The 23,419-nt window shown below is 40.9% G+C and overlaps 1 protein-coding gene across 2 annotated transcripts in view; it reads left to right on the plus strand.

Annotated features, from left to right (window-relative positions):
• Window positions 1–23,419, plus strand: part of armh3 (armadillo like helical domain containing 3) — a 123,417-nt gene that overhangs the window by 1,006 nt on the left and 98,992 nt on the right. The window contains exons 1-10 of one of the 2 annotated variants that reach the window (XM_048608771.1): window positions 3,103–3,197; window positions 3,433–3,501; window positions 5,011–5,067; window positions 7,741–7,887; window positions 8,510–8,617; window positions 10,298–10,390; window positions 10,650–10,724; window positions 14,282–14,368; window positions 22,113–22,169; window positions 23,152–23,195. In XM_048608771.1, coding sequence (XP_048464728.1) covers window positions 5,062–5,067; window positions 7,741–7,887; window positions 8,510–8,617; window positions 10,298–10,390; window positions 10,650–10,724; window positions 14,282–14,368; window positions 22,113–22,169; window positions 23,152–23,195 — 617 coding nt within the window. In that variant the 5' untranslated portion in view covers window positions 3,103–3,197; window positions 3,433–3,501; window positions 5,011–5,061. Of the gene's footprint in view, window positions 1–3,085; window positions 3,198–3,432; window positions 3,502–5,010; window positions 5,068–7,740; window positions 7,888–8,509; window positions 8,618–10,297; window positions 10,391–10,649; window positions 10,725–14,281; window positions 14,369–22,112; window positions 22,170–23,151; window positions 23,196–23,419 lie in introns of those variants that run through there. The other variant, XM_048608770.1, reaches the window with a different exon arrangement.

Consider the following 23,419-nt stretch of genomic DNA (forward strand, 5'->3'; position numbering starts at 1 on the left):
ATTGGGTCCAGACCCGAAACGTCAGCTTTCCTGCTCCTCTGATGCTGCTTGGCCTGCTGTGTTCATCCAGCTCTACACCTTGTTTTCTCAAACGTTGAAACCGTATCTGAATAACATTATGGGATTGAGTGGGGAAATCTGCACTGCATTACCTCAAACTAATTTACTATGTATCACCTCACTGTCAACCACCTTTCTGTAGAACCACGACAATTGCCTCAAATGGAAATTAACCCTACAATGTAGCAATCCAAGAGACCACAACTTTGGCATATTGTGAGTGTTGTACAGAGCTGCACAGAGGGAGCTGTTGTCAGCCATGGCAATGGCTGAGTTGGCATACTTGAACCCATGGATCTTGTCCAACTTACCTTTTTAAAGTTCATTCATAGGATGTTGGTTTCATGGCTGAGTCAGTATTTATCACCCATGCCAAAGTGCTCTGGAAAAGGTAGTGATGAGCTACCTACTTGAATTGCTGCAGTCCATGTCGTGCAGGGGGCACCCATAATGCTATGAGGAAGAGATTTTCAGGACTTTGACCTAGCAACACTGAAGAAGTGGTAATATATTTCCAAGTCAGCATGGTATGTGATTTATAGGAGAACTTGCCGGTGGTTGTGTCCCATGTATCTCTTACCTTTGTACTTCTAAGTTGCAGAGGCCATGAGTTTGGAAGGTCCTCTCTAGGGAGCCTTGGTGATTTTATGCAGTGCATATTATAGGTTATGCTGTCAGATATTCTGCTGCTGCTGCTGCTGCTGTATAATGATGGTGGAAAGGACTGCATGTGCAAATAATAAATGGATTGCTAATCAAACAAGCCACTCTGTCTTGGAGCTTCATGTTGGAGGTGCACCCATTCAATCAAGTGGAGATTATTCTATCATGCTCTCGACCTGGAACTTGTAGATTGCATAACATGCTGGGAAGTCTGGAGGTGTGTTACTTGCTGCAGTACTCACCTTTGATCTTGCCTCGTAGCCATCATATTTCTATGGCCTGGTCCAGTTCTGTTTCTGATACATCCATAGAACATCAGGGAGCAATGATTAGGTGTCTTTTTGGAGATTGTCATTGACTGGTAATGTGTGACACTAACGTGGATAAATACTTAAAGGGGAAATGTTACTGATGGAAGAGCACATGATTGGGACAAATTGGTCAGGTTTTCTTGTCCATTCTTTCTTGGGATGTGAACATTAATGGCTGGGCTAGTATTTATTGCTCATCCATAATTGCCATGGAGAAGATGGTGGTGAGCTGCTGCCTTGAACTACTACAGTCCTTGGGGTGTAGGGGCACCAACAGTACTGTTGGGAAGGGACCAGAAGTCTGGTTAAGGACACAGGCTTTAAGAGTGTGGCGAGGTTTAGTGAGGGAATTTTGGAGCTTTGGATATGGAATGTTACCATGAAGAAGTCAGGGATTTGCAGGGAGCTTAAAGCAGATGGGTATAGACATCTGTGAAAGTTGTAAGGCTGGAGAAGATTAGAGAGGTGAGAAGGACACCGGTGTCTATGCTTGCTCTTTAATTGGTTTGGATTATGAGATATTTGCCTGGTGAACTTACTGTCGAGAGCTGAGGAGTCAGTGGTGAGTTGAATCCACATATTGAGCCATTTTTTCTGTCGTCCGGGCATCTCTTTCTTTTATTGGAAGAATATTTCGGGCTGGAGAGTTTTGATATTGCTAAGTGCCAGACTTTGTCCAGTCTGTTAGAGTTACAAAGTAAAGCTCTCTTAAACAATTGTCCTGATCAAACACTCCAGGTCAGCTACAGTGTGGTGTTAGATATAGAATAAAGTGATAAATACCTAGCCTTGAGCCCATCCTTACTGCACAGTTTTGGGATGGAATTCAGTTTCCTTTGCTGGCTGACCCATAGAGAAGCTTTGTAAAGTTGCCATTAGGAGCAAATTTTTATGGTGCATTAAAATGTTGAATCCCAGGTATAATACTTCATGAGATGAGGATATTTTGATGCATTTGTCACAATTATTGATGTTCTATATCACAAACCAGCCATCCTGCCTACTGCCCTGTGATAGGAGAGTAGAGATGATGGCAAAGCTGTTATCTGTGGGTTGAACATTACTCATCTGTTTCACCTTTAACCAGTGACTCTTGGCAAGAAGTCAGTGGGTGATGTACCTGAACTGAGTATCTTACCAAGGTGAATTTTACCCTCATTAGTCTGTATGTGCTTATAACCTCTGGTGATCAGAATTGAAAATTTGAATGTGTTACCTTTTTTCTTTTAAACAGGACATAGGAAATGTGGCATTGCAAGGACCCTAATTTTTGATTTGGGGCAGCCTGGACCAACAATTAATTTTAAATTGAACTGGGCAAAGATCTCTTGGTCCATAAAAGAAATGATTGGTCCAGTCACTGGCTAGCAACATGACAAATACTGTCAGAAAGAGTGGTTTGTAAAGTTATATGACACATGTTGCCCAGAGCACATTTTAAATATCAAAATGTCACACCCCTCATTACACTTCACTGGAAATCTGTTTTAACATTGTAGACAACATGGGAGTGATTAGGCAGTTATTTACACAGAAAGGGGAGAAGGAACTTCTGGTGACCAGTGACGTTGGCTTGATCTTTTGATTAATCAGAGCATCGTGCAAGCCTAATTTTAGGCCATTTTAAGCTTGTATCAGTGCATATGAGGAATACAGACCCTAAGTAGCAAATTCTACATCATTGTTGCTGGCACTTCAGTGAAGTGTATTGGAGCTCTTGTAAGCCTTCATTCTTTTTAAATTTAATCTGCAGAAAGTATACCCAGAAGCATAATTATAGATTATGTAACTGATTTGGGAAAGAGCCATTTGCACTTGCGACATGCTGCTGAAGTACACTTGGTTATGGATCTGTATTGCAAATGTGAGAGCATTATAGTGAGATTATAGTTTGAATTGGTAAGATAACATTGAAGTGCATTGCACAATGTGAATGCAGGATGGTGTTAAGTGTGATCTCTGCTTGATGAAAAGATAAGAATAAACGATAATAATCTAAGTAACAGTGCTGCATGCTGCCTGTTTCCTAATGGTCGACATCTTTGTTACAGAATCCATGCAATGGCACAGGTAGAGAAAAAGGGAGGCCTTCTCCGCAAAGCATCGTCTACCAAGAAACCTTTGAAAGAGAAGGTGGTTTTGATGTATGATGAAATCTTCAAGGTATGTGCTGTAAAATCTGAATTATTACCGATCAGGCTGCGTGTTATCACGAAAAGAGTTGGGTTGGTTTCATTGATAGTCCTGTACCTTTGCAGTGTGGAAAAACATGTTGGTTCTTTTGGACAGATTTGCATGCAATGCTGTCAATAGGAAATCTCATATCTGAGACTGAGATTATAGAGTGAAATGGTTGAAGTGCAGAAAGAGGCCATTCAGTTCTTTGTGTTTGTTCCAGCTCGCTGCAAGAGCAAATCAGCTTGTTCCATTCCCCAGCCATTCGCTTTGATTTGCTGTTGATTTAGACGTGAGTTTTTAATTGTGCAAGTTTTTCCATTTCCATTTCATTTTGTAGATTATGTAACCAATTTGGGAAAGAGCCATTTGCACTTGCAACACTCTGCTGAAGTATGGTTATGGATTTGTGAGAGCGTTATAGTGAGCTTATAGTTAGAGTTGGTGGGATAACATTAAAGCACGTTGCACAGGATGAATGCAGGCTTTATTCAAAGTCTTTCCCTCACCTATTTTGATAATAAATTCTGAAGCCCACATTTTAAGGGAAATTGTGCTTCAATTGAGTGGTAGGGATGTTATATTAATGTGACACATTCATTCAGACATTTCCATCATGATGTGGACATGGGAATTTATAATGTAAAAGCATTACAGCAACTCCATGCAAGTATTTAACGTATTACTAGTCAGTCTCCAGTGCTATTTCACAATGGAAATTCAAATCAAGCAGAGTCAAGTGTATCAGGGTTAAAGGCTAGAAATATATCAACTAGCATGTGTAAATGTAATCCATACATTGCCTTTATTTTAATACTTCAGTTATAAAATTATATATGTACATTTATAATGGAACCTACCTAACTAATGAAATGCAAGCATTTCTAAAGCATCACTGTCATACTCACGATAGTCTTTAGTGCTTTTCAGACAATGAAGTCAGTTGAAGTGTGTTGCTGCCGCAAGACAGACTGTTTGGACACAGCAAGCTCCAAGAAACAGCCATTTAAAAGAAAAATTGTTCATGGGATGTTGGGATCACTGGTTATAAGGCTATGAACATTTATTGCTCATATCTAACTTGTCCAGAAAGCAATTAAGAGTCCATCTACTCCTGTGGGTTTAGTCATTTGCAGGCTAATAATGGCAAATTTTATTCCCTAATGAATATTAATGAGGCAGATGTGTTTTTACATAATCAGCAGTGGTTACGTGGTCACCGTTAGGCTATTTAAAAGAAAAAAATCCATATGTTTGTTGTAATCAAATTTCGCCATCTTCAATGGTGGGATTTGAACATATAACTTCACAAGATGAGTCTGAGGTTCTGGATTATGAATCTAATAATATTGCCACTATGCTACTGCTTCCCCAGAATGTGAAAATAACCATAATTTACCTGGTCCTTTATGTTATTGTGGCCACAGTTGTGAATTAGGGTAATAAATGAACAATGTGAACCTGATACACCATAATTACACATTCCTGCCATTGATGACTCCACTGTCAAGAAGGAAAGGGGGAGTCTGGTGGGTAGAATGGATGGTGGATGGGGAGTGAGAAGGATTTGGAAAAAGGAGTGCCTAAGAGCAGAAGATGGGGTCAACAGACAAAGAAGGAAGTTGAGCTAGAGGATGGAAAATGTGTAGAACTGGGGGTAAAGGAGGAGTGACATAGAGGAATCTTTAACAGTTATTGTTGAGGAAGTGTAGAGATTCAAGTGTGTTTTAGCAGAGGATTCAAAATTGACAAAAAAACCTATTGAGTCTTAAGTAATGTCATAATTCCATTTCTGTCTCAGAATGAAGACCCAACCAAGAACTGCCCTCGATTCTGGGAGGAACTTTTCCTGATGAAGGTTAGTTGATGTATTTTTGTTGTTCTTTCTTTCAACGTCAGGTCTTATTATCTAACGTTTGAGTATTTTTGTGGCTAAGGTCTCTGGCTGCTACAGTGGGAGGATATTAGAGTACAGAGAGTGGAGTTCAGGGTTGCATTGTGTAGCTGTTAAACTGAATGAATATTCTGGAGTTTTGTTTTGAGAATCGGGTAGTACAAATACAAACTTTAATTTGGGAGATTAAGTAGGCGGTTTGTGTTTATAATAGCGTAAAATGCAGATTGACTGTGGGAAGGGATTGACCAAGAAGATAGTGTATAATTGGAATGTACTTAGCATGTGGTTTGGAATTATGTGGGTGGAATAGAGACTATGGTGGAGTAATTGCTCATTGGATTTAGAAGCAAATTAAATGTGGGGAATGGTTTGCAACTTTGGTGTCACATTTAGCTCAGAAATTAGTTTCTGTATATCTGTACCATTGATAAAACTTTGCACCACCATCCCTGTCTTTCTTCATGTCCTACTGAAATCCTTGTACGTCTTTGCATCAAGATTTGACTTTTCTAACGGATTCCTTGTCAATCTCTCATATTCTACCCTTGATAAACCTGAAGTCATCTAAAACTCGACCATATCCCAAACAAATTTGTTTGTTCACAGGATGTGGGCATATGACTTATTCCTAATTACCCTTGAGAAAGACACTTAAGTTCTGCCCATCCACTGCTCTTTGCCTTTATATTTGCACTGGTTGAGCAATGATTAATTTTAAAAATCTGAGTCCACATTGAGATCCCTCCATGGTCTCCCCTATTCTAAACCTTTCCACTTCTTCTTGCTTTCCTCCTTTAAATGCTTCTTAAAACCTACCTTTTGATCAAGCTTTTGGTCATCTGCCCAGCGTTAAGTGACTCAGCGTCAAATTTTGTTTTCTTTTAATGCTGTGAAATGTCTTATGAAACATATTTTTGTAAATATAAGTTATTGTTAGGAGTAGAGCCTGTCCACCAGGAGGTTTGTTGAATCATTGGGTGTAGCTCATACTGTGTATTCTCTGTTTTGTAGTTTGCCTCTTCAGCTCAACCAAAAATGTTGTGGGTTTGTGGATAAAATCTCCATCTATTCTGCTTGGCACAAAAATAAAAGTTTTCCCCAGTTGCCAATGGGTGAAGACATCTTTCCAGCATCATTGAGTTGGTTCAATCCCTAATCTCTGTTAGTGTTCATTGACCTCAGCCAGTGCTCTCATAGGATTGTACACCTTATCCCATTTACAGATTTGGGGTTAGATAGAATTGGCTCTGATTTCCTAGTATCTCTTGCTGGAGTGGGAGCATCAGACAAGAGACAGTTTGCATGATCAAATCGGAAGCAGAGTTGAGTATGTGTGTGATACTTGTGATTGCTTCCATTCTGGCTTAGTGTGTCAACATGATCGGCACTAATCTTCTAGTTCTCTAACTCCACTACCCCAGATTTCACCTTGTTCATGTTCTCTCAAAGTTTTTTCACTCCCATCATCACCAACCTCTTCATGCCTTCTTTTGTATCTCCAAGACATCGCATTTTCCACCACTCCAGCTTTGTGTGTTTCTTTTGTACTCGCTTAGCCTGGTGTCTGCAATTCTCTCCCTCCTTATGGCCAACCATCATTGGGCCAGTGGGCTGAGGAGTGGCAGATGGAGTTTAATTTGGATAAATGTGAAATATTGTATTTTGGTAAAACAAACAAAGGCAGGACTTACACAGTTAATGGTAGGACCTTGGGTAGTGTCGCTCAACAGAGAGGGGTTCAAGTACGTAGTTCTTGGAAGTTGTGTCGCAGGTAGACGGGATGGGTAAGAAGATATTAAGCATGCTTGCCTTCATTGCTCAGAGCACTGAATAAAGGAGTTGGGTTATCATGTTACGGCTGCACAGGCTTTGGTGAGGCCACTTTAGGAGTACTTTTTATGGTTCTGGTCGCTCTGCAATAGGAAAGATATTATTAAATTGGAGAGTGTTCTGAAAAGATGTACCAGGATATTGCTGGGACTGGAGGGTTTGTGTTATAAGGAGAGGCTAAATAGGCTGGGACTTGTTTCACTGAAGTATAGGAGGTTCAGGGGTGACCTTTGTGGAGGTTTATAAAATCATGAGGCATATAGATAAAATGGGGGAATAGCAAAGGTCTTTTCCATAGGGTGGGGGGAATAGCAGAGATCTTTTCCATAGGGTGGGGGGAATAGCAGGGATCTTTTCCATAGGGTGGGGGAGCTCAAAAGTAGGGGTCATATTTTTAAGGTGAGAAGAGAAAGATTTAAAACCTGAGGGGCAACTTTTTCACTTGGAGGGTAGTTCATCTGCAGAATAAACTGCCAGAGGAAGTGGTAGATGCAGGTACAGTTACAACATTTAAAAGATATTTGGGTAGTTATATGAATAGGAAAGCATTAGAGGGAAATGGGCCAAATGCAGGCAAGTGGGGCTAATTTAGTTTAGGAGACTTAGTCAGTGTGGATAAATTGGACTGAGGAGTGTGTTTCTGTGCTATATGGCTCCATAACTCTGTCATCTTCCTTTTGAAATACTTTTCCACTTGGCCCTTTCTCCTGTTCACTGTCTTGGTGGAATATTTGAGAATCCTCATCCTTGAGTGAATACTTTAAGGCAAAAATGGTTGTTGATCTTTCATCTTACTCCCTTCAGGTGAACCTAGAGTACCTGGAGGCAAAACTAGAATCCGTGGATGGGGATGAGCTGATGAAGTTAAAGGATAACATTAACAGCCTGTTCCAGCACTGCATAGTGTCCTTAAATGAGGAGCATCAGATTAAAGTGGTGAATGCGTTACAGGTAAGGCCCTAGAACTTACACAAGTGAGTACATAGTTTCTTTTCTGATGAAGGGTCTAGGCCCGAAACGTCAGCCTCTCTGCTCCTATGATGCTGCTTGGCCTGCTGTGTTCATCCAGCCCTGCACCTTGTTGTCTCACATAGCTTCTTTACATGTGTTTCGCCCCATCTCAACATCCCTACCACTTACTTGACTATTGCAATACTGTTCCAAAACTCTGACCTCATTGCTGTGTGCCTGGAATAACACTTTGACCAGACCAAGTAAATCAAATGGATATTCATGATAGTCTGAGATTCATAATCATTGTTCTTGAGTCTAGATTGATTGATTATTCTGATTTATCAATGAGTTGACATGGTGGGCTTTGAATTGACATTCCAGACCATCTGTGGGGATTGTTAGTCCATTATTTTTTTCTACAATCCAACTGTCCACCTTTTCTCTGCCATCACCATCTGTGTCTTAAGCCCTTTGGAGTGTGAAATCCTCTCCCTGATCTTTTCTGTTACTATACCTGCTGTCTTCTCACTGCCTTTGTATTGGTCTGCTTCACTAAGGTAAGGTTTGTACTGTTATTCCCCTGGGGTTACATTTTCTGTTCTTTTTTTTTTGCCTCCAGACATTATGTGCCCTGATTCGTGGTGTTCATCAGAAAAACAAACCGACTTCTGGCTTTGACATTATCAACATGTTGATGGGATTTGATAAAGCTGAGCTCCGGATGAAGGTGAGTGTTGGAGGCAGGCGTGAGCAATAATCTACTCAGTTAAACAGTTAGCAACACGCTAGGGCACTGCCGGAGCCAAAGTGCCCTTTGGTCTGTACTGGCCCTGGCTGCACAAGCAGCAGAAAACGAGTCTGTCTTATGTTTACATAGGGCTGTTAGCATGGTACAAAGTCTCAAGTGCTTCACAGGAGCGGAAATCGGACAAGGTTTCATATTGAATCAAAGAAGGAAGTGTTAGGACAGATGACTTGCTCATTGTAGACAGATTGTAAGGAGCATCTTAAAAAAAAAGGAATAATGTTAGAAAAGACTCGCTAGCTTAGGATCCAGGCAGCTGAAGGCATGGTTGCTAATGTTGGAGCAATTAAAATTAAGGATACTTAAGAGACCAGAATTAAAGGTGTGGCTGATATTTTGGAGAGGTTTTGGGCTAGAGAACATTACAGACATGGGGAGGAGCAAGATCATGGAGAGATTTGAAAACAATGAAGAGAATTTAAAATTTTGACAAGATGCATTGCTTTACTGAGAACCGGTTTAGAGCAGCATGCATTGAGCTGATGAGCAAATGGGATTTGGATTTGAGTATAGGCAGCAGACGATTTGAGCTGAAGGTTTTCGTGGGTGGAATATGGGAGACAGCCCAAGAGACATTGAAATAGTCCTGTCTGAAAGTAACAAAATTACCAATGATTACAATAGCAGTTGAGCTGAGACAAGGACAGAGATGGGTGATATTGTAGAAGTGGTGTTGAGGAGGATTTGGGGTTGGAAACTTGACTGTGGACCACATTGAGCATTGAGGTTGCAACTGGACTAACTCAGCCTAAGACAGTGGCCAGGGTCATGACCAGGAAAAGACTGGAGAACAATGGTGGTGAGCAAGCAAAGATAATCAGCTTCAGTCTTTACAATGTTCAATTGGAGGAAATTTAAGTTCATTCAGGACTGGATGTCATATGAGCTGAGTGACAATATGGAAGGTGAGACCTTTGGGCACCTTAAACAATGGGTGAACTTTAACTTGATGGCACCTACTAATCATAACATTGATGCATTTACCGGTCATAATGTTAAAGATGACTTATCTCTGTGCAATACAGTTGGAAAATCTAGACTCAGTGTCAGCTGCAGCACTTGCCTCAACAAATCAGCAGGTTGAGAGTTCAAGACCCACAGCATCAAGGTTGATACAATACAGTACCAAGGGAGTGTTCCATTGTTAGAGATGCTATCTTTTGGATAAGACATTGTACTAAGTTTTTATGTGTGCCCTTTGTGGGTAGATATATTTTTTCAAAGAGAGCAGGGCAGTTATTCCTGGTGTCCAGGATAATCAATATATTATCCTTCAATCAATATTAAAAAAGCATTATGTGGTCACTTTTGTTGTTGCTAGTTGTGGGAATTTGCTGTGCACGAATTGGGTTCTGTGTTTCCTGTGTTACAACAGCCACTACAATGTAACAATACTTCATCAGTTGTAAAGTGTTTTTGGACGTGCTGTGGTGATGAAAGGGTCCATGGTAGTGCAAGTCTTTTTTTTTTTCCCCTTTTATATCTTGTTCACCAGGGCGAGAGTGCCTCTTCATGTTACACATAGCTTTGTGTACATGCACTGCACGTTTAGCAATTTGGTGAAAGGTTCTGTATGATAATCCTTCTCTCTTTAATTCACAGAACCTGATGGAGAGTTTGGACACTTTGTTGTGTGGTGATGGCTCAGAGAGTTTGAAGAGTCTTTGCTTAAAGCTATTGCTCTGTTTGGTCACAGTGAGTAAATCTTCCAACAGTTTCTGGTGCTGGCCCCATTCCTATCCTATCCTATCCTGTCCTGTCCTGTCCTACTTTGCATATCTCTGTCTCCTGGTACTCCCTTTCTTCTAGTTCTAGTCCCACCCTCACCACCTCTCTTCCCCCCGCCCCCCGGAAAGCACAGTGAGTGGGGTAATTGCAGGTAAGAGAGAGAAACTACTTATTAAAGCAGTCTTCCCAGTCTCCCTGTCATCATCAGTTTGTTTCTTGTTGGCAGGTTACGGATAATATCAGCCAGAACACTATCCTGGAATATGTGATGATAAACAGTATTTTTGAAGCTATTCTTCAGGTAAGTGCCTATCCATGAATTGTTATAAAATATTGAGTTTGAGGTGCCCTCTAACCATCTAATTGCTGGTTAAATGGTCATTGCCTTTTCTGAAAGATGATTGGTCTGGGTAATGTTGATCCCTCAACCAACATTAGTAAATAAGATTACCCAATCATTATAACATTGCCATACATGTCTTACTTTTTGGACAAATTGGCCATCTGTATCACAGCAGTTACTTAAAATGATTTTTCATTGTCTGTAATGTATTTTGCAACATCTTGTGGTCCTGAATGGTGCACTATGTAAGTCTTTCTTTCCCTCCTGTGACATTTGTTTGCATTGTTCCTTCAGTTGATCAGAAGCCAGACTTTTCTGATCTATGTTTTAATGTAACACAACAGGTAGAATAGTTCTCATCTCCCCTTTGCGAGGATATCTTTAACAGTACATGGGGCTTAACTGCGCGACTACAGTGTGTGTGCTATTTGAATGATGCCACAGTTTGCCATGCCTTTGCACTATTGGAATCTAATGACCAGAGAAGGCATTTCATCTGTCATTGCCTGCGCTGACACATTGAAAGGACTGTACGTCAGTCCCACTCACCAGCTTCTTGCTCCATAATCCTCTAAAATAGCTTGCATGGATTCTTAGCAGTCCGTGAGTGCTCCATGCCTTTGTGTATTTAACAGAGATTCTGTTTAATCCACATCCAACTAATCTAATATTGAAAGATGAAAGATGAAAGCAACCAGGAATGAAATCTGTTGAAGTCTGTTACATTTTTAAGAAAGTTTATAGAACCAAACCATGATTAAGATAAGTCCAAGTCATTCCTGAATTTTAGCTGAAGTTGGCAAAGCTACAATAAGAAAAATACTTTGGTCTGGGTGGATGGGGGTGGGGGGGTCTGGGGTAGCAGTGGGAGGCAAACACCATTTTGATTTTTGACACAAGCTTTTCTCTGGATTGGCAATCACTTTAGACCCCCTCTGTGGTTTTAAATAAATCTGGTAAATCTGTGGTTTAGCTTTGTAGTGCACCTTTGCTTACGTGGTGGAATGTGTTATTCGTCTCGTGCCAACAAGCTTGAACTTTTAGCAGCTCATTACTGCTGACTATCTCCATTTTAAGGGGAAGCTGGATAAGTACATAAGAGAAAAGGAATTGCAAGCTATGCATTGAGGGCGAGATCAAGGAGAATGGTGGGAGGAGGCTTGTATGGAGCATGACTTGTTAGGCCTATTTCTGCGTTTGACATTACAGGTGGCCTGTGCCACCTCACTGAGAAAAATCCCTTTCTGACACACACGTGCACATAGACACATGTATGCACAGCACACACAGATACGCTCACACACCTTGGATTTGGACCCCAGGAATTTCTGGTGTTTGGAGCTTTCATCTGTTTTAATAAATTCAGATCAGGTCTCCAGCTGTTTCTTCAAACAGTAGTTACTGACAATATATACAAGAGATCTTACAGGAAGCATCTCTGCCCTAAGCTGATGGAGTTCCAACCTTCTGATATGACTACTGGGTTCATAGTTACATCACAGGAAATCTCAGGATGTTTTTGTTTATTCATTAAACTCTACCAATTACATTGGTACTAAATCATATTAACTCGTGGAGTTAAGATGGTGATCAGCCACAATCTAATTGAAATGCAGAATGAGCTCAAAAGGTTTAATGGTCACCTCCTAGTCCCTTTGTGTTTTCTACCCAGACATGTTTCTCTGTGTCAGTATGGCCTTGCACTCTTATTTTGTATTCTTGTTTTGCAGTCCCTACTGTCTTATTAAGTCAATTTCTAGTAATGATTTGTGTAGAAAGAAATCTTCGAAAGAGTGAGTGCGTACCTAGACTCGGTTGAGCTTTGCAGAACCTCAGGGACTCCAAAACAAGGCAGTCTGTCAAACTGCACTGCTCTCAGCATTCACTCTCCTTATCTGACCAAGCAAGGGAGTTGGAGGATAGTTTCACTGTTCTGCTTCTATCCCTCTTGTATTGGTTAAGTGAATAGCATAGATGCATTTAAGGGGAAGGTAAATAAACATGAATGAAAAATATAGGAACATATGCAGATAGGATGAGAGAAGAGTCATGGGAAAGAGTCAGAACCACTGTCGTAGAGTGGATGGGTTGAATGACCAGTTTCTGTTGTTACAGCTGAGGCTAGAGAAGTGCACTGGTCACCCTAGTCTCACTGTACCATGGATCAGAGTACAAAATAAAAGTACTTTGTCCAGTTATCAACTTGTCTAATTAAGCACCTTATCTATATCCAGTATCAAATGACAGATTTATTAAACAGTTTCTTAAAAAATTCTACAATTTTGTTTATTAAAAATCAAAATAGAACTTGACCAATTATTCCATCTTTATTGAATAACATAGTCTATGAAACAAAAACATGTATGCCTATTTCTATAAATATTCCTAAAAGGTGCGCACACTTTTTTTAGGAAAAGAGAAACAAAAACATTTCTCTGCAGACATTGGCTGAAGTTTTTTTTTTGCTCTTCAGAGCAGTTTGTCTTCAGATCCCTTCTTCAGGGGTCACCCTGAACTGATGTAGAGTTTTCTTTTCAGAAGCAGGAGAGGCCAGCTGAGCAGCAGCTTCATAAGACAACCCTTTCTTCCTCCAACTCGGCTTGTTCTTAGCAGGTTTCCCTCGAACTCAGATAAGATAAGAACATCTTCAAGAGAGTCATTATTCAAAACAACCTCATGATAGTTTACAGCAAAGCAAGCAGTTATCGCCAATCGTGAAGTCTATGAAGTTTATTGCCAATCGTGAAGTCTATTGTATTATTTCTTTTCACAATCCTTCAAAGCCAAAGATCTCCTCAACAATATTAAATATGAAGGTTCTATGTAACACTACTTGGTAATCTCTTTGTAAGTCTGTGTAGATTTAGAGTAGATTCTGGTTGGAGATGGTGAGTTTGCCTCTCTAAACACCCAGCATGGACCAAGCTGCTGTTCATGGGCCGCAGTACAGCTGTCTCGATTTTTTTCTGCTTGAATATATCTGTCTGCAAGTACAGCCACCAGATGGCACCGTGTTTCACAGAATGTCCTGGTTTTCTCATGAATTTTGTTTGTAAAAGCATTAGTTCTGCAGATTGATGCTCTATCCATTCCCCTTTAATAGTGGTTTAAGAACATTAGATGCCACAATGGAATTGACCTAACCTTTTCTTCATATAGCAGAATGAGTAGGTGCTGCATGATATTAGTCAAGATCAGAGTGGACTGTTTCATTCCCTGAAGGGGATCTGAATGGAATTTTTGCACTCTTCCTGAAATTGTTGTAATCCCCAAGTTATGACCTGCAATGCACTGCTTGAAAGAATAATTTGAGAAGGTATATCCATACCTGGTGTTAAACCCTCAGGTGACATTACCATTTTGTTAAGATAGTCGGGAAATATGAATGCAGTCAAATACTTAAGGATGTTCATATTCTTCACTGAGGTTGTGACCTGCAAATTAAGAATTTCCCCATAGCTTCTGATTCTATAACTTGAGCTCTCAGCCCTTTTCCTTCCCATTTTGTTTTTCAGATTCTGTCTGTGGCATCCAGCAGGGGGCAGCATGGCTATGATACTGTGGTTCTCTTGGCACTGTTAGTCAATTACAGAAAGTACGAGGTAAGTTGTTATCATTGGAAGGGATCAGTGATTCTCTCCTTGTTTTCCATTAAATGCCGTAGCAGTGATTCCTAGCCAAAATGGATACACTCAGGACAGGTTGCATAGCAAGCACATGTTTGTGTTCTCTTGAATATCAATGTTTAAGTGTTGCTATAATCAAAGTGTTTAAGCTGAATAAAGAATTTGATAAGGTAAGTGGAGAGAAATTATTTTGTCTGGTGGGGAGGGTTCAGAACGTGGAGGCAGAAATTGGAGCCAAACTGAATCAGGGGTTATGTGAGGAAATGTTCTTACAAAAGGGGCTGAAAATCTGAAAAACTGTCCCCCAAAATGCTGTTGAGTTTGTGGGTTAAATGAACATTTTAAAATTGAGATTGATAACTTCAGCTCACAAAAACCTATCATAAATTATAAGGTGAGTGAATGGAATTTAAGATCTAGATCAGCCATCGCATAAATGAATGGTAGAACATGCATTACGTCCTTGTGTTACTATTGGGTGTTTCAGTAAACCTGTGTTAAAAATAACCTCACTATTTTTAGGAGACAGCATTTTTTTGATCTAAAATAATGCTGTGTTTATGTGAGAAACATGTTCTACCTATATATTTATAACTTCTGTCTAACATGTTTCCCATAATTCATTGCAATGTTACAGATACAAATAAATATTAAAGAATACTTTATTGTTTGGAAGTTCTTACTCCGCCATTCAGGGCAAAAATTACATTGAGTTTACGATCACCACATACCTGGATGACAGTGAGATTCCAATATTCTGTACACCAGATATATATTCCCATTACATTTCTGTATAGTAGTTTTGACCTTGTTGTAATTTTTTCCTGTCTAGAAAAATGCAATATCGTAGGACTGTACTTAGTTTGCTCCCCATTCTTGTACACAGAAATCCAGTGTGGGGAACTGAGAAACTCCTTTAATTCCTTGTTAACCATCACCCATGTTACAGCAGGGCTACAATTTGGTGCCCTTCTTGGTCTAAAAGGCAGGTGACAACACTGAACGTAGGAACAGGAGTTGGCCGTTTGACCTTTCGGGTTTACTATGATCAATGCTGATCATTCAATTCCGTGTCTTGTTTCTGCTTTCTCCCATATCTTTTGATCCATTTAGCCCTAATAACTATATCTGACTCCTTGAAAACATTCAGTGTTTTGGCCTCAACCGCTTTCTGTGACATAGGATTTCACAGGCTCACCACATATTAGTAAAGAAATTTCTCCTTATCTCAGTCCTAAGTGATCCACCTGGTATCCTTTGTCTGTGACCCTTGATTCTGACTCATTGGTCATTGGGAACACCCTTCCTGTGTTTCCCCTGTCTAGTTCTGTTAGAATTTTACAGGTTTTTATGAGATCCCCTCATTCTTTTAAACTCCATTGAATATAGTTCGAACCGATCGAGTCACTCTTCATATGTCAGCTGAAATCATTCTAGTAAACCTTTGTTGCACACACTCTCATAGCTAGAACATCCTTCCTCCAATAAAGAGATCAAAACTGCACACGTACTCCAAGTGTGGTCTCACCAAGGCCCTGTACAATTGCAGCAAGACATCCTGCTCCTGTATTTAAATTCTCTTGCTATGAAGGCCAAAATACAATTTGACTTCTTCACTGCCTGCTGCACCTGAATGTCTGTCTGCTTTCAGCAACTGGTGTACAAGGACACATGGGTCTTGTTGCACCTCCCCCTTTCCCAATCCATCACCATTCAGATAATCTATTTTCCTGTTTTTTGCTACCAAAGTGGATAACCTTACATTTATGCACATTACACTTCATTTGTCATGCATTCACCCACTCACTCAACTGGTCCATATCACACTTTAGCATCTCTGCATCTTCCTCACAGTTTACCTTCCCACCCAGCTTTGTGTCATCTGTGCACTTGGTGAGTTTAGTTCCCCCATCCAAATCTTTAATATGTTAATGTGAATGGCTGGGGTCTAAATCCAGATTCCTGTGGTATCTCACTAGTCACTGGCTTCCACTAGGAAAATTACTTGTTATTCCTAATCTTTGTTTCCTGTCTGCCAACCAGTTCTTTATCCATGTCAATACACCACCCCCCCCGCCCCCCATTGCATGTGTTTTAATTTTACATGTTAATCTCTTTTGTGGGACCTTATCTAAAGCATTCTGAAAGTCCAAATAAACCATATCTACTGCCTCTCCCTTATTAATGTTACTAATTGCATCCTCAAAATTCCAGCAGATTTGTGAAGCATTATTTCCTTTTCTTAAATCCTCGCTGACTCTGTCCATTCTTGTCACTGTTTTCCAAGTGCTTAACTATCAAACTTTTTATAATGGACTGCAGCATTTCCTTTTTACTGATGTCAGGCTAACCGGTCTAAAGTTCCATGTTTTCTCTCCATCACCTTTTTTAAAAATAGTATTTAAATAGTAAACAGCGTACTTGCTGTCTGCATGACAGAGACAGAGAAAGTTTATCTTTAAGGACAGTAGTTAAACAATCAGACATTTTGAAGAAAAAAAATGCATCAGTAATATCTTTCATAATCGAAAATATAATTAATTGGTAGTGGAGATTTGAAGTGTAGTTAATCTTATTATGCAAGCAAACTTGGTGAACAATTTGCTGTTTAGCATGATGGTCCAATAAACATAAAGGAAAAGAACAATTGAGGCATCAATGGTGGACAATCCATCCTCTGTTAAATAGCATTATAGAATTTTGAGTTCCACTGAGAACAGTTAACCTGGATTTGACAGCATTTCTTGACAGTGCAACACACTCTAAATTTAAACTGATAAGTCTATTTTGTATGCTTCAGTCCAACAATCAAGCTTGACTTTCTAAATGTATTTGGAAAGGCAAGGACTGATTAGGGATAGTAAACATGGCTTTGAGCGTAGGAAATCGTATCTCACTAACTTGATTGAGTTTTTTGAGCAAGTGATGAAGAAGATTGATGAGGGCAGAGCAGTGAATGTGATCTAAGGCAGTAAGGCATTGAACAAGGTTCCTCATGGCAGACTGGTTAGCAAGGTTAGATCACATGGAATATAGGGAGAACCAGCCATTTGAATACAGAACTGGCTCGAAAGTAGAAGACACTGGGTGGTGCTGGAAGATTGTTTTCAGGCTGGAGGCCTGTAAACAGCAGTGTACCACGAGGATTGGTGCTGGGTCAGTTATGTCACTAATGTGACATAAACTGCTTTTTGTCAGTTATGTAAATCATTTGGATGTGAATGTAGGAGGTATGGTTGGTACGTTTGCAGTTGACATCGAAATTGGAGATGTAGTGGGCTGTGAAGAAGGTTACCTCAGAGTACAACAGGACCTTGATCAGATGGGCCAAATGGCCGAGGCATGGCAGATGGAGTTTAATTTAGATAAACGTGAGGTGCTGCATTATGGAAAGGCAATTCAGGGCAGGACTTATACACTTAATGGTAAGGCCCTGGGGAGTGTTGCTGAACAAAGAGACCTTGAAGTCGATACAGTGCGGAGCTGGAGGAACGGAGCAGGAGAGTTGACGTTTCGGGTTTACACCCTTCATCAGGATGGGGAGGAGGAAGGGAGCTGGGAAATAAATAGAGGAAAGAGGGGTGGGGCTGGAGGAAGGTAGGTGGGATGGTGATAGGTGGATGCAGATAGGGGTAGTGGGGATTGGCCATTGAAAGAGTGGGGCAGATAGGTGGGAAAGAAGATGAAAAGGTTGTGTCAGGTCAAGGAGGCGAGGATGAGCGGGAGGTTGGACATGGAATGAGGCCGGGGGTGGGGGAGATTTCAAAACTGGTGAAGTCTATGTTGAAGCCATCGGGCTGTAGGCTCCCGAGGTGGAATATGAGGTGATGTTCCTCCAGTTTGCGTGTGGCATCATTATGACACTGGAGGAGGCCCAGGATGGACATGTCACCCAGGGAGTGGGAGGGGCAGTTAAAATGGTTGGCAAACGGAAGGTGGTGTGGATTATAGCACAGATGCTCCGTGAATCGGTCACTGAGTCTGCGCTTGGTCTCGCTGTAGAGGAGGCCATGTCGGGAGCAAAAGATACAGTAGACCAGGTTGGAGGACATACATGTGAATCCCTGTCGGATTTGGAAAGTTTGTCTGGGGCCTTGGGTGGAAGTGAGAGGGGAGATGTAGGGGCAGGTGTAGCACTTCCTGCAGTTGCAGGGAGAGGTGGTGGGGTTGGTTGGTAGTGTGGAGCAGATGGAGTCAGAGTGAACGGTCCCTACAAAAGGCAGATAGGGGTGGGGAGGGAAATATATCTGTGGTTGTGGGGTCGGATTGTAGGTGGCAGAGGATGATGCGCTGGATGCGGAATTTGGTGGGGTGGTATTTGAGGACCAGGGGCACGCTGTCCTTATTTTTTGTTTGGGGGAGGTGTTTTGAGGGCAGAAATGCAGGAGATGCAGTTGAGAGTATTGTCCTCCCACTTCAAGGACCGTAACTCTTCTACACCCCCGACCACCGTTGATCCACAATGCCGTCAACCACATCTCCTACATTTCCCGCAATTCTGCCCTCCACAGTCCTGATGAAGCGTGTAAACCCGAAACGTCAACTTTCCTGCTCCTCTGACGTTGTCTGATTTGCTGTGTTCCTCCAACTCCACACTGTATTGACTCTGACTCCAGCATCTGCAGTTCTTGCTATCTCAAAGAGACCTTGCTTTGCAGGTTCATAGTTCCTTTAAAGTGGAGTCACGGATAGACAGGATAGTGAAGAAGGTATTTGGTATGCTTGCCTTTAAGTATAGAAGTTGGGAGGTCATGTTGCGACTGAACAGGACGTTGGTTAGGCCACTTTTGGAATACTGTGTGCAATTCTGGTCTCCCTGCTATGGGAAGGATGTTGTGAAACTTGAAAGGGTTCAGAAAAGATTACAAGAATGTTGCCAGGGTTGAAGGGTTTTAACCATAGGGAGAGGCTGAATAGGTGGGGGCTATTTTTCCTGGAGCGTCGGCGGCTGAGGGGTGACCTTATAGAAGTTTATAAAATCATGAGGGGTATGGATAAGGTGAATAGCAAGGTCTTTTCCCTGGGGTGGGAGAGTTCAAAACTAGAGGGCATAGTTTTAAGGTGAGAGGAGAAAGATTTAAAAGGAACCTAAGGGGCAACTTTTTCATGCAGAGGGTGGTGCGTGTATGGAATGAGCCACCAGAGAAAGTGGTGGAGGCTGGTACAATTACAACATTTAAGAGGCATCTGGATGGGTATATGAATAGGAAGGGTTTAGAGGGATTATGGGCCAAATGGTGGCAAATGGGACTAGATTAATTTAGGATGTCTGGTTGGAGTGAACGAGTAGGACCGAAGGGTCTGTTTCCATGCTATACAGCTTAAGACTTTCTGACCATAAGAAACTGAGTCAAGTATCGCATTGGGATTGTGATCTGAAGACTATCCCTAATTGGTCCATGCCTTTCCAAATACACCATCCAATTTGTATTTGCCCAATACCTTTTAACAGAGTAAAATGCCCCAGTGAGGTTTGCAGCGGTATTACCAAATGAAGTTTGATATCCATTCTGTGGATTGGTATCAGGACAGGCAATCACAAACTTCGTTAAAGAGGTCAGTTGTAAGGAGTATCTTAAGGGAAGAGAGAGGTTTGGAGAGGCAGCTCCAGATGGAATTTCAGGCCACGCAACTGAAGGCATGGCCAGTGGTGGTACAATTAAAATTGGTGATGGGGGAAATGTTCAAGTGAATGGCATTGGGGGAAACAAAGAGATCTCAGAAGGTTGTAGGTCTGGAAGAGGTTACAGAGATAAAATAGGATAAGGCCATGGAAGCATTTGAACACAAGGTTGAGAACTTTCAGTTATCTGGATTCCCAAAACTTGTGACTTTAAGAGCTAGCATGGCAGCCAGTGTACGGCAGTAATAATGAGGAGAAACTGTTTGCATTGGAAGTACATCTTTAAAAAGATGGGACAGATTTAATGAAATTTGTGAAAGACTTAGAAGGGGAATTCAGAGTTTTACTGCCAAGTAAAGTATCACTGAATTAGTTCCTGAGATTTGCGTTAAGGAGGTTTTGAATATTTCCTGGAGTTTTCAGGAAGATCCAATAATCCCTGAGAATTCAAGATCCGAGGGACAATGATAAATGAGGAATTGAAGGCATTAGTATTCAAAAGTAAGTTGTAATGGAGAAATTTAATGTGACGGGTTAAATTCCCTGATCCTAATAACTACCTGTTTCAATGCTTAGGGACACAGAGGATACAGAAAATGGATATGTCAGTGAACATCTTCCACAATGTTATAGATTCTGAAATGGTTCCTGTAAATTGAAATATAGCAAATGCCTTCTCATTCCTTAAAAAAGGAAGAAGGGAGAAAACGGGGAACTACAGATCTGTTAACATTGCATTAGCAGTAGGGAACATATTAGAACCTGTTATAAAGTATGTGATAAATGGACACTTGGATAATAATGACCTGCTTCGGAAGAGAAGGTATGGATTTGTGCAATCATGTTGGAGGTCAGTCAGCTGGCTGGTTGGTTTGCGATACAAAGTGATGCCAACAGCACAAGTTCAATTCATGCGTGGCACCGCCACGAGGCATGGTGACCCTCCGGTTAAACTCACCACCAGTTGTCTCTAATGAGAAACCAATTCTTTGGTCCTTTCGGATTATAGCAACTTCATTTTTACTTTATTGAATGATCGAACAGATAGATGGGCTGATTGACCTATTCCTCGTCCTATGTTGCTATTGTCCTACTTACCTATGATCTTGAAGGTAGCATTTCAGCCATGATTGTATTGAATGGAAGATCAGTTTACAGGGGCTGCTGTTCTACTCTTGCTGTTTTTTTTTATTTACTTTTATGGGATGCCAATAGAGTAAATTCAACCATTGAATATCATGGGAAATGCTTAGATTTTCCTTTTTGTTGGAGGTCAACGTTCCCTGGCTCTTGTGTGTTGTGAATATTACTTGCTACTTAATAGCCCAAACATGAAATGTTGTCCTGGTTTTGCTACGTGTGGGCATGGACTGCTTCAATATATATGGGGTTGCAATGACACTGAACACTTGTGATCTGGAATACACTGCCTGAAAGCAGTGGAATCAAAACAGAAATTGGTTACATAATTGAAAGGGAAACTCTGAAGAGGTAATGAGAAGGGCCAGGAAGTAAAATTAATTGTTTAGCTCGTTTCATAGAGTTGGCATGGACGTGGTGGGTGAATGGCCTTTTTCCGCAATGCACAGTTCTATGATGCAACAAAACACAAACTGCCTGAGAGGAACTCCAAAGAGGGAGAAGAATAAACATTTTAACATTAGCCAATCCTCTATAGCATTGTTTGTAATAAATTGTCTCATTTCTGTTTTGTGGTTAACCAATATCTAGTGTATTATTTGACATCAGTGGAGCTTGTGAGTACGCTGGAATGTCCCTTCAAGTTTAAATTTCAGGGTCAGGCAGATGGGATCAAGAAATGGTTTAGCTTGAAGATTTCTTGTTAATTTTTAAGTCAGAATGAAATAACCAGAAATGATATTGGTTTGTTTCTTTTTTAATAGCTGGTTTGGATATATAAAGGCAAATTGTTGTATGGTCTGTTTTAGCCCGGCATGATGTCTGTTAGAATGCCAGTCAAAGTCCTTTGAACATATTCTGTGTTGCAGATCAGCTGTCATTGCTTTTTCATTATAAATTAGTTTATATATTGGGTCCGTACCACAATCCAATTAACAATTGTGTACTTTGTTACAGTCTGTGAACCCATATATTGTGAAGTTGTCCATTGTCGATGATGAGACTACACTAAATGTGAGTATGCGTTTCTGCTGACCTGCAGACAGTTGGTTATTGGGCAGAGTGGGATACAGGAGAGGTTGGATTGCAAGGTCTTACAGCACTTCCCATGTAGTTGTTCTTCTGGAGATCCTCAAATGTGGGGAAAGCTGGAGATGGATGTGTAAAGTGGCAACACATTAGAACAATGGGGATACCTTTTATTGGATGAGTGAAATGATAATGGTGCTCTGAATGAATGGAACAAGGGGACAATTTCTAATATATGCTTGCATGGGTACCAAGAGGAAATTTGTGGTGGGCAACAGTTCAGGAGGAAAGGGCTTGTTGCAGCAGGAATTTTCTCTCGTGATGATCTGAGATGTGGGAGAATTAAGGAACGACTGTGTTTCAGGTCTGAAATAGAGGAAAGTTTAAGGATAGGTGGTGATGGAAATGAGAGGTGAGAACTGAATAGGCAGCCATAATATTAACCACAAAAACATGCATGAGCTTTTTGCAATAATGGAAATTAAGATTGTAGGGAGTGGGTGATAGACCTCAAAGGAGGAGTGTCTCTGTGAAGGAAAGGATGATCCTTGAGAAGTGGCTTGACTTGCCTGAGGAGAATGAGACTCTCTGGTGCATGATGTCCAGTCAGATCTGGTGTGGGATTATGTAACAGATATGCTCAAGTCTGCATTTCTCTCCAATCAAGGAAGTGAAGATAGGAAAAGCAGTGGAATGGGAGGGAGCGTGCAAGGGATTCACTTCCTTCTGATGTGCACTCAAGTGAACTGTATAATGTCAGTTGCAGTGGGAAATGAGTAAATGGAAGAGATTAACTCCTCTGTGTATTGTGTTGTGTGTGTGTGTGTGTGTGTGTGTGTGTGCGCGTGTGTGAACATCTGATGTCGTACATGCTGTGTTAGCATGTAAGTTAAGTAGCGTAGGCAGAAAAACCTTTTCATTTAACTTTTCAATTAATATATGATCCTACCTTGTCTTTCTATTACAGGGTATGGGTCTGGTCATATCACAAGCTCTGACTGAATATAACAGGTTTGTATTAACTTGTACAGTTAAAGGAGGTGTGTGTTAGCTGCTGTCATAGAGGGCTACAGTTTGTAGTTCTGAGCTGGCTTGTGCCTGGGGGTGATGTTTTAAAATGTTGTAAGGCCATCTGAATAAGTAAGTGTAAGTGGAGACCATGGCATGAGTATTTCAACAAATTCTGCTGTGATTCATATTGAATCAGAAGCATGTTGGTTTAAGTCTTTTGTAAG

This window comes from Rhincodon typus, chromosome 20, assembly GCF_021869965.1.
Source record: "Rhincodon typus isolate 14 chromosome 20, sRhiTyp1.1, whole genome shotgun sequence".
Taxonomy (NCBI): Eukaryota; Metazoa; Chordata; class Chondrichthyes; order Orectolobiformes; family Rhincodontidae; genus Rhincodon; species Rhincodon typus.